The sequence below is a fragment of the Osmerus eperlanus genome, chromosome 24 (assembly GCF_963692335.1).
Source record: "Osmerus eperlanus chromosome 24, fOsmEpe2.1, whole genome shotgun sequence".
Lineage (NCBI taxonomy): Eukaryota > Metazoa > Chordata > Actinopteri > Osmeriformes > Osmeridae > Osmerus > Osmerus eperlanus.
The window spans coordinates 618,250-629,912 of record NC_085041.1 but is presented as its reverse complement, the minus strand read 5'-3'; the positions used below and the strand labels follow the sequence as shown (position 1 = coordinate 629,912).

General features: G+C 52.7%; 1 protein-coding gene across 3 annotated transcripts in view; it reads right to left on the bottom strand.

Moving 5' to 3' along the window:
* The window catches only part of ryk (receptor like tyrosine kinase), a 33,775-nt gene extending 22,295 nt beyond the window's left edge, over window positions 1-11,480 (bottom strand). For 2 of the 3 annotated variants that reach the window (XM_062450996.1, XM_062450998.1), the window contains exon 1: window positions 10,765-11,480. In XM_062450996.1, the coding sequence (XP_062306980.1) occupies window positions 10,765-10,981 (217 nt within the window). In that variant the 5' untranslated portion in view covers window positions 10,982-11,480. The remainder of the gene's footprint in view (window positions 1-10,764) is intronic. The other variant, XM_062450997.1, reaches the window with a different exon arrangement.
* Window positions 11,481-11,663: the final 183 nt, after the last annotated feature.

The following is an 11,663-nucleotide window of genomic DNA, read 5'->3' as shown; positions in this document are numbered from 1 at the left end:
GGAGGGAGAGATGGGGGAGGGAGAGGAGGGAGAGGGAGGGAGAGGAGGGAGAGGGAGGGAGAGGAGGGAGAGATGGGGGAGGGAGAGGAGGGAGGGAGAGATGGGGGAGGGAGAGATGGGGGAGGGCTAGCTCCTTCTTTAATGCCTCACAATCCTTTCATGGTTCAGTTGCCTCCACTGTTTACTTCAGGCCAGAAGGAGAGTCCAGCACATGTCCTTCCTGGAACTCTGGTCTGAAACAGCTTTTAACACCTCAGGTTTCTCTCCGCAGGGTATCTGGGGCAGGGCAGCTGGGGCAGGGTATCTGGGGCAGGGTAGAGGCAGGGTAGCTGGGGCAGGGTATCTGGGGCAGGGTAGAGGCAGGGTAGCTGGGGCAGGACTGTGTAGGCGCCCGCCTGTTCTGGATTGCATTACAGGCCAGAACAAAGGCTGGGGGGGCTGGGTGGCAGCGGGCCGGGCTGGGACAGGTAGAACAAAGCCCCTCCTGTGTGGGAAGAGAGTATCCATCCTTGAGCGCCCATGAGATAAACAGCCCCTCCCGGCCTGTCACCGTGGAGACGGAGGGCAGATTAACTGGCTGCGGGGAAACGAGGGCTTGCAGGGAACTCTGTCAACTGGAAACACCAAACAACCCCTCGGGGGACAGGGGGCGGGGAGGATGAGGAGGAGAGGGAGCAGGAGGAAGGAGCAGGATCTGAGGAGTTTGGGCTTCAGGAGGAACGCTGCTGAACAGACCAGCGTAGACCACCAGAAGAGAGATGGATGTTTAGTTACGTGGACCACTCAGCTCTTAACCCTAACCCTCAGGTCTTAACCCTAACCCTCAGGTCTTAACCCTAACCCTCAGGTCTTAACCCTGACCCTCAGGTCTTAACCCTGACCCTCAGGTCTTAACCCTGACCCTCAGGTCTTAACCCTGACCCTCAGGTCTTAACCCTAACCCTCAGGTCTTAACCCTAACCCTCAGGTCTTAACCCTGACCCTCAGGTCTTAACCCTGACCCTCAGGTCTTAACCCTGACCCTCAGGTCTTAACCCTGACCCTCAGGTCTTAACCCTGACCCTCAGGTCTTAACCCTAACCCTCAGGTCTTAACCCTGACCCTCAGGTCTTAACCCTGACCCTCAGGTCTTAACCCTAACCCTCAGGTCTTAACCCTAACCCTCAGGTCTTAACCCTAACCCTCAGGTCTTAACACCTCTTCAGTTTCTCCTCCTGTGAACGAGGTTCCACACACGAGGGCGTGTGGAACCTCGTTCTCCTCCCCGTGCTCGCTTCCCACCTTCAGACGGCCGTGCAGATCGTACGATGTGAAGACGTGATCATTATCAAAGCCTTTTTTCTTCGTTAAGCTTGCAGCAACAGACCGCACGCCTGGCAGCAGATGAAACCTGGCTGGGTTCATCCCTCCCTCCTCCACCCTCCCTCCTCCACCCTCCCTCCTCCACCCTCCCTCCTCCACCCACCCTCCCTCCTCCACCCTCCCTCCCTCCTCCACCCTCCCTCCCTCATCCACCCTCCCTCCTCCAGAGCCTCGCTGACAGAACAGTTTTCTGCACATCTCCCTTAGCAAAGCCAACAGGACTGAACTGAAATTGGTGACACTTGTTTTCGCTCTCTGAGGTGTAGCTCGGTGGTTAGAGCATTGGACTGCAGATAAAAAGGTGGCAGGATGGCCACACAAAAGATTCAATTCCTTTTGTTTCACATATAGAACCCGACACTCTTGAAGTTGTGTGTGTGTGTGTGTAAGGTCCTATTAACATTAATAGAATTCCAAGCGTAGGAGAATGCAGCAGAAAGACTGGCCCTCGCTGCAGATGGCATGTCCAGCAATCAGACTCTAATACCAACCAGGTGAGCAGGGAGGCAACAGAGATTAGATCCGGTGGACAGGGACTGGTGGAAAGGGGGACTGGTGGAAAGGGGGGCTGGTGGAAAGGGGGGCTGGTGGAAGGAGGGCTGGTGGAGGGGGACTGGTGGAAAGGGGGGCTGGTGGAGGGGGACTGGTGGAAAGAGGGGCTGGTGGAAAAGGGGCTGGTGGAAAGGGGGCTGGTGGAAAGGGGGGCTGGTGGAGGGGGGCTGGTGGAAGGGGGGCTGGTGGAGGGGGGCTGGTGGAAGGGGGGCTGGTGGAGGGGGGCTGGTGGAAGGGGGGCTGGTGGAAAGGGGGCTGGTGGAAGGGGGGGCTGGTGGAGGGGGACTGGTGGAAGGAGGGCTGGTGGAGGGGGACTGGTGGAAGGGGGGCTGGTGGAAAGGGGGCTGGTGGAAAGGGGGGCTGGTGGAAAAGGGGCTGGTGGAAAGGGGGCTGGTGGAAAGGGGGCTGGTGGAAGGAGGGCTGGTGGAGGGGGGCTGGTGGAAGGGGGGCTGGTGGAGGGGGGCTGGTGGAAGGGGGGCTGGTGGAGGGGGGCTGGTGGAAGGGGGGCTGGTGGAAGGGGGGCTGGTGGAAGGGGGGCTGGTGGAAAAGGGGCTGGTGGAAGGGGGGCTGGTGGAAAGGGGGCTGGTGGAAGGGGGGCTGGTGGAAGGGTGGCTGATCCCGGCAACGGAAAACCACTTTCAGATGTGATTTGACTTCCAGGTCAACTTCACAGGCAGCAGGATGGGTGTAAGGCTATCTGTATGGGGGACTACAGGACAACCAGTAAGGCTGAACTAAGGCTCCTTAACCCTCGTGCTGCCTTCGGGTCACATGACCCAAAGGTTCATAACGAACCATCGTTGTGTTTACCCAATTTTACCCAATACAAAAACAAATTAAAATAATTTTCTTTTAACCTTTGCAATGTGGGGGGTCTGAGACAGCCTAGCTGTTAAAAGAAAATGCTTCACTTTGTCTTTGTATGCGGTAAATTTGTCGCAATACGACGGTGGGTCACAATGACTGATGGGTCAGAATGACCCGAAGATAACACAAGGGTTAACACAGGCCTCAACCACAACAAGAACACAACTACAACAGCAGCAACAACAATAACCTCCAACCCTTCTTGTTAAGAGGCACAACATGTCTTAATGGCTTGCTGAGACTAGTGGAAACACACACAGAGGCCATCTTTCAGGGTTTTCGTACACTTACTTCAAAGAAGGCATCCTTGCTTGCCCCCCGCCCCCTCTCTCCTTTATCCCATACAGCCCCCTGAGGGCAGAGAGAGAGAGAGCAGGAATCTGAGGACAGTGAGTTTCTCTCTTCCATTACGGGGCTTCTCACTGATGGCTTCCTCTTGCTGAATGAGGACCTTGGTTCCTCAACAGGAATGGGTGGGTACTGGACTGTACGAACGGGGAACATGACCAGCCTGGTTGTTAGCAGGAGTGTTGTTGTTGATTTTTGACCCTGAGGCGAATACAGGCTCGTTGAAGTGGCCTCTCACGGCTCCCTTCTCCTCTAAATGGGGACCGTGTTTCACGTGGGCAGCTTGCTCTGTGAATAGGTGAGGCTCTGCTGGCCGGGCATGGGTGACTGAGCAGGACCACTCTGGATTGTATGTTTGATGAGTTTGAGCATTCCCCTCCTTACAGACAGACAGCACAGAGACTCCATTCTTGAGTTTAAGAGCAGCTAACAAAGTTAAAACTAAATGGTTTAAACGTAACTATGTTCTATGGTACCGCTTTGGGAAAGTTTGATAATGAGTCCCCGTTCTGAACGAGAACAAACCTTCCCTGAGGGACTGGCTGTGCAGCCCAGGTGCATTCTGGGTAGTGGTCCTGAGGCCAGGCTGTCAACACGCTCTAGGTTACAGTACAGCAATGGAGTGAACAGTCTGGGGGACGACGACTACTGTACACATCCTAAACAGCAGTACCCAAGTTTAAACAGAAGAGTAGTCACTTGTGGATAGGTCTGAGATTGAACCTCCCACCAGTGCAGCGAATCTTGGGACAAAAGATGGAGGGGGAGGGAGAGGAAAAAGAGGGGAGGGGGGGAGAGAGAGAGGGGGAGAGAGAGGGGGGGAGAGAGAGAGAGAGGGGGGGGAGAGAGGAAGGGGGAGAGAGAGGGGGGGAGAGAGAGGGGGAGAGAGAAAGGGGGGGAGAGAGAGAGAGAGGGGGGGAGAGAGAGGGGGGGAGAGAGAGGGGGAGAGAGAGAGGGCCTCCTCTCCAGCCCATCTTGGCTGAGTGGCATGGAGAAGATGAATGGAGCTGCCAATCATCCAATCACTGTTCAGTCTCCTTTCTATAAAGACCCGGATTGCCTTTCAGACACACTGATGGAGGACATGGGGGTCGGGGAGGAGATGGGGGCTGGGGGTCGGGGAGGAGAGGGGGGCTGGGGGCCTGGGAGGAGATGGGGGAAAGGGAGCTACTCTAGGCTGCTATTTAGCTGAGATAGTGGTAGCATTAGAGGTAAACGGATTGGTTCATAAAACAAATTTAACGTTTATTGTCCTTAATGAGGTGGATGAGTGTTCATGAATGCATCAGGTCTAGCAGAACCCCAGTTGAAAATATTTCACTATTTTGTAATGATCTAAGCTTTAGCATGCTCGCTAACTTAAAGTCTTCAAGAATTCAGTTCCTCTGAGTTTTGAGCAGTGTCCTTTGAGCAGTGTCCTCCTTCTCACACAGGAGCACAGCTTGGAGTGACAAGTTGACAAGGGAACCTTCCCATGCAGTCACATGGTGTTTTTATATCTTGTGGTCATGGGCTTAACATGACTGGAAAAGCCCAATATTTGTCCTGCTGTGGAGAGGGGGGCGAGGGACACTGCGACCGACCAGGGCACAAGCTCTCACAGTGCTCCATATCCACCGTGACAAATTCCCTCAGAGCAAACAGCGAGCTGGTGCCTGACCTCTGAGAGGAGTCGCTCTGCTGTTCTGCTGAAGCTTCCATGAACACCAGGCTGAAACAGCCCGTCATTATGGGCAACAATGAAAACACACAGAAATATAGAAACCTCTACTGCACAGTGCTTGAGGAATCCCAAGCATGTTATTTTTAAAATCCTGGTCATCTAATCACATAGGAAGCTGAGCATTAAGCGAAAAGAACAGCATTTTAGGATTGGCAGGATCCGGGATTGAAACCAACTGTAACTGCTCTTACTAAGAGCATGAGACTAAGTGCCGATCATAGTCTCAAACTGTGATCGTGCTGGTTAGAGCAAGGAAGAGCAGTTGAGAGGATTAAAGCCTACTGAGTTGTGGTATGAAGAACATATAGAATATATGCTTATAGATATGCCTGAAAAATGTGGGTGGTCAAAAACTATATAACAATAAAAACACGATCCTACGGCTCCTGTTTTAACCTTATAAGAGTTTTTGGACAGACCATTTAGATATCTCCCCGACCCACCAACCAAACTACCAGCTCTTCACTTTTCTGTTCATTCCTCCCTCAGGAACAGATTCCACTGTCTCCAGCTGAGCTGATTCAAACTTTAGAAGTAATTATGGTGTAGGGTTTCCCAGATAAAGCCAACGGCTCTGCTTCTGTGGGGTGATTTACCTTTAGCCTCAATTGAGGTATTTTGTTACAGAGGACAGAACTGGGTCTGCTCCTCCGTGACAGCCTGTTCAGGTTCTAGAGGGAACTCAAAACATCCCTGCTGGGGTTCAACCCACGTTGAAACAGACCTGCAACAACTTGACTCACGAAAAGGCTTTCACCCACAGCTGCAGTCATGAATAACTAGACAGAAGAGTTTGCGGAAACGCATACATTTACATAGATTTGTCAGCTCAGGTGACGAGGGGTCAAACAAAAGTAACAAATTTAATAAGCCAGCTCACGTCTCTGCATGGGAAGTGCTTGAGAAATGCTCAACACCAATGACTGAATAGGAGCCATTCTACTCCCAAGACATCACTCAAGATGTCTGGCTCAGAACTCACTTTCCCCAGATCCAGGATGGAGGTTCCGGTTGGACAGAATCTGCAATGACAGGAGCGAGAAAGTTCTGTTTTTGGTTTTATGCTGCACTGCTTCTCAGTGCAGACGTACAGCACTTCCTGATACAGCACTTCCTGGTACAGCACTTCCTGGATCAGTCAGATGCAGCAGCACTCAGAGAAGCATCGTAGCAGATGTACCTCTCCCTGGGAGCATAGGAGGGTTTTTACCAGAAGTTCACCTTGTGAGGTGGAAACAGGCCTGTGACCCGGGGTAGTCACAAGACCACGCCAGAGCAGAGACCTCTTGAGCACATTTGCGAGCTCATGGAATTAACATTAGCTTCCTTGATGTCTGGCTGCTTCTCCTGACAGCTGTCTGAAGGGTAACTGGACCTGTCTGGGTGGAGGTCTGGGTGGAGGTCTGGATGAAGGCTCAGGTGCAGATTCAGGCCCAGGTTTAGGTGTAATTCCAGGCCCAGATCTAGTTCCAGGCCCAGGTCTAGTTCCGGGCCCAGGTCTAGTTCCAGGCCCAGGTCTAGTTCCAGACCCAGGCCCAGGTCTAGTTCCAGGTCTAGTTCCAGGCCCAGGTGTAGTTCCAGACCCAGGCTCAGGTCTAGTTCCAGGCCCAGGCTCAGGTCTAGTTCCAGGCCCAGGCCCAGGTGTAGTTCCAGGCCCAGGTGTAGTTCCAGGCCCAGGCCCAGGTCTAGTTCCAGGCCCAGGTCTAGTTCCAGGCCCAGGTCTAGTTCCAGGCCCAGGTGTAGTTCCAGGCCCAGGCCCAGGTCTAGTTCCAGGCCCAGGTCTAGTTCCAGGCCCAGGTGTAGTTCCAGGCCCAGGTCTAGTTCCAGGCCCAGGTCTAGTTCCAGGCCCAGGTCTAGTTCCAGGCCCAGGTCTAGTTCCAGGTCTAGTTCCAGGCCCAGGTCTAGTTCCAGGCCCAGGTCTAGTTCCAGGCCCAGGTCTAGTTCCAGGCCCAGGTCTAGTTCCAGGCCCAGGCCCAGGTGTAGTTCCAGGCCCAGGCCCAGGTGTAGTTCCAGGCCCAGGTCTAGTTCCAGGCCCAGGCGTAGTTCCAGGCCCAGGTGTAGTTCCAGGCCCAGGCCCAGGTGTAGTTCCAGGCCCAGGCGTAGTTCCAGGCCCAGGCCCAGGTGTAGTTCCAGGCCCAGGCCCAGGTGTAGTTCCAGGCCCAGGCCCAGGTGTAGTTACAGGCCCAGGTCTAGTTCCAGGCCCAGGTCTAGTTCCAGGCCCAGGCCCAGGTCTAGTTCCAGGCCCAGGCAGAATGTCATGTCCACGGTGTGGCAGCCTGGACTTCACAGTGAGGGGGATCTGCTATTAATTACAACCACATGTGGCCATTACCTCACCTGCCATCTCCATCAAGGAAACACCACATTAAATTAATTCACCAGCAGTTTGTCTTGGAGCCTCCCTCCTCTACCGAGGCTGGAGGAGACCAGGCGTGCTGTTAAAAGGTACGAGGCAAACTGGATCGAGACCTGCTACCGCTGTGCAGCCCACATTCCTCCAGAAGACCTCTAGCATACTTCCAGGGTTTCCGAGCGAGCGAGCAGCCGTCTCGCGAGCTGCCTTCCTCCATTACCAGTTCTGAAAAGACATTTCCCCCCGAGGGTTCTTCAGATACCTCTCGTCTCGCTATTCCTCTCTCTTAGATTTGGGATCACCCCGGTGAGAATTAGACAACTCCATCCTTCAACTATGGGACTGAATTCGTCCACCCCCTGACTTGTCATGGTGAACGCTGATAAGGCAGGCTAGCTTGGTGGTGACTTCCTGGAAAACACTCTCAGCTGGGCTGAAGAATGAGGAAGATCAGATAAACCTGACTGTCCCCAAAGGGAAATATTTTTTGGACTCTACTCTGCAGTTTATCCCAGTAAAAAAAAAAAAAAAAAACACCAGTCGATACACAATACGGTTATCCAGCAAATGACATATATATATTTACTAAAGGATAATTGAAACAAGATATGCCAAAATGATTGCAAAAGCATCTTACACAAGTCCTTGGCCCGGGGTACAACTTCATTGCATTAAGAGGGGGGGGGGGGTCTGATTTATGAGGAAACGCTGCTCAAGGTCAGCTGGGAAGAAGAAGAAGATGTGACAAGCAACGAGGGGGAAGGATCATGCTCCACATCTGGGGAAAAACACAAGGCTGTTCCAGACGGACAGGGGGGAAAAAACTGTGACGGTAGAAATCGACGAGGGCCGGGGCAGCGAGGGCCGGGGCAGCGAGGGCCGGGGCAGCGAGGGCCGGGGCAGCGAGGGCCGGGGCAGCGAGGGCCGATGCAGCGAGGGCCAGGGCAGCGAGGGCCGAGGCAGCGAGGGCCGGGACAGCGAGGGCCGGGGCAGCGAGGGCCGGGACAGCGAGGGCCGGGGCAGCGAGGGCCGGGACAACGAGGGCCGGGGAAGCGAGGGCCGGGGCAGCGAGGGCCGGGGCAGCGAGGGCCGGGGCAGCGAGGGCCGGGGCAGCGAGGGCCGGGGCAGCGAGGGCCGGGGCAGCAAGGGCCGAGGCAGGCCGTGCCAGGCAGAGACAGACAGAGGAAGATCACAGACAGGAGAGAAGAGGAGGTTTCTCTTACCCTATCCCTAACCCTCTGAGATCATCGAGCCTTCGAGAGAAACAGAAACCCTGGCAGATTAAGATCTGTGAAAGGACCAGACTGAGAGAATGGCAGACCCCAGAGAGAAGAGGAAGAAAAAACTGGCGGAGGTCTGGGGAGAGAGAGGGCCCACTTGCCAGCACACAGGAATCTCTCTGGCCCACATCAACACACACTCTTCCTACTAGAGTAATGTCGCTGGATGCACAGACCCAGTCCACAGCCTTCTCTGAGACACTCTCAAGAACAGGCCACGTGCTTACAACACAGAGTAGACAAAACCAACCCCACAGCATTTCTTTTCCGTCACATCATCAGTGCGCTTCGGACAACGAAGAGAGGTCTGAGACTATACAAATACTATGACTGGTGGTTATGGTATTGATACAGTGTACCGTTTCAACACAAAAGAAGATGCAGAAAGCCCTGGAAAAAGCCACATCACCTGCAGGAACCTGAGATCAGAGAGCTTGCTGAGCCCAGGACACCCAGAAGAGCCTCTGCTCTGGAGCCTGCAGGGAACCTGACTGCAGGGAACCTGACTGCAGGGAACCTGACTGCAGGGAACCTGACTGCAGGGAACCTGACTGCAGGGAACCTGACTGCAGGGAACCTGACTGCAGGGAACCTGACTGCAGGGAACCTGACTGCAGGGAACCTGACTGCAGGGAACCTGACTGCAGGGAACCTGACTGCAGGGAACCTGACTGCAGGGAACCTGACTGCAGGGCTCGTCTCTTCACGGCAGCGTGACTCCGGACAAAACAGGACCAAACAGAGACCCACTCAAGACCCGCTCCCCAAGGAAACGTCCCTCAGAAATGTCCCTCATTCCCACAGAACAAAGGCTTCGCTCCCCTCGGTACAGGAGAGACAGCACTCGCAGCGAGAGCCTGAGCTAAGATGGGAGATGTAGCGATACCGACCGTTTCTTGACTCTGACCTCCAAAATACTGTAAAATCATTCACTTCTGATCCTTGATCTGCTGCTGTGCTTTCTATGAACGCTGCTATGGATAAAAGCATCGTCTACATTCATAATGTGTCAAGTGAAAATGTATATCGGAGTACTGTACGGGTACGCTTTATAGCAATTTGTGGAATTTAGGACGACTGCGTGGGACACAAAACATCTGTGATGAGGAGAGAAGGAGAATTAGAGGAGAACATTCCCAGCAGTTGGCCCACAGGCATGTCCTCCTTGCAGATGTTGTTACGGTGCTCGGTGGAGCACAAGACAAGAGGACATATTCCAGAAACCTCCAATAAACCGGTAAGAATATGATCCTCATGACAGACCTTAAAAATCAAAGCGGAGGTCAAACGAAGCAGTCAGTCTGTCTCTCATCAGAGCTCGTGCATAATAAAGAACATTTCAGACGTGGGGTTTGTAAACACAGAACTAAAGCGCTCTCGTCAGACTGGAACCTGATTCCACAGTGAAACATGTCTCTGAGGGATGGTGCGTACAACTAAACAACATCCCTTCCAACTGGAGAGAGTTTCATCCATTACAAAACAAACCTCAACCACCTGCAATGGGGCTATACCCGAAATCATCCAACAAAATTAAACAGGAATCACAAACTACTGTGTACGGAGTTCATACTGATCTTACACAGCTACGATGCTACGATAAACTGATGCTAGAGTCTCAGATGTAGCCTAAGCAGGAAATAGTTGTCCCAACACTTCCACCCCTTCATTAGGCAGCTGTGGCACTCTAGAACGTTAACGACTGGTTCTAGAACCCACCGCCCACACACACCCAGGAACCCCCACATTAACAAGTCAGTGGTAATCAATAGGGTGGATCTCGTTTAACTTATCAGCAGTCAAAACAAGGATGCAGTCTATGACAATAAGAAACGTTCTTGAGAACTCTGCAGAAGTAATCAAGTCTTTGCTTGGCTAGTATTATCTCACATTCAGCTCAAGAGAAGGTTTTGGCATGAAATTCAAATTACCTGGTTCTGACAACTTTATGTTCCATCTAAAAACAAAGTGATATTTGTCTTCGTTTCATATGCTTTCTATTACAGTAATGACTAATGAAAGCCATGGTTTGGATTTGGGCAAAGCTTTATTCTCTTATTTGAGTCTTTTAACTTTCTTAGAGCACTGGCTGGAATTCATATCCTTAGTACAATGAATCAATGACATGGACGTTGTGTGGCGGTCTATTAATGCCAATAGTATACTTCATTTATTGCCTCATAACTTTATACAGTGACTAACTACCTACAGCCATTCGACATGAGGTGCTTTTAGTTCTTGAGTGAAGTGTTGTGAAAGGAGGCCATGCCGGTGCTTACCCAAAAGCTTTTTCACCTCTTCTTCGCTCATGTATACGTTGACACTGGGGTGGTTGTTGTTGTCGCCCGGAGCACTGCTGGGGTTGGCGCGGCAGACGGTCCCCTCGAGGAAGAGGAGGAACACCAAGACCCCGAGACTCCACAGCACCGAATGTTGCCAGCCCCGGGACACCGACGGGCTGCCACTTTGGAGAACCCGTCGCCGCTGCCCCAACATTACAGTCGTTGTCTAGCTTTAAGCACGTCTGTTGTTGTACCTCCTGGTGTCCGAATCCTCGATATCCTTCTCATCCGTATCTAAAGTTAATTTCTAACAGCAACATTACTACCTACTTGACGCTGAACCTCACTTTTCGCGTCGCCTCCGCTTTCGCCTGGGTTTTGTCCTTCTAGCTGGCTAGCTTGCAGGCTAGCTAACTTTGGACAGATTGTGCCAATTCGTCCGCGGTCAATGAATTATTCTGCGTTGGCGAATTTGAGAATGAAATCAACGTTCGGGCAACACGTGCCTGCGATATAATTTATGTCCGGTTTATTTGGCACACTTAAAAATACTGTAAATTTGTTCAGATAAGCCCGAAAGTAAGATCCAGCTTTCTCCCACCGCGGTCCTCTCCTTCCCCCTGCGATATCAGCTTTCACCGCGCGGGGAGGGGGGAGTAGGAGCGCGTGGGCTTGCTACGCGCTGACGACAGGATTGAAGGTGGAAGCGCGAGGCTTCAAACGGTCAGCCCGTGTACCGGGGAGACCGGGAGGGGGTCGTTTCGAGGGACACAGTGACCTCAAATCTGAAAGTCCGTCGTTTAACAAGTCATCGTATTTCCAGCACAGACCAACGTGTTTACTACCAATATGAATCAGACACATACAAGCGAATACAAAAACACCAGTCACAATTT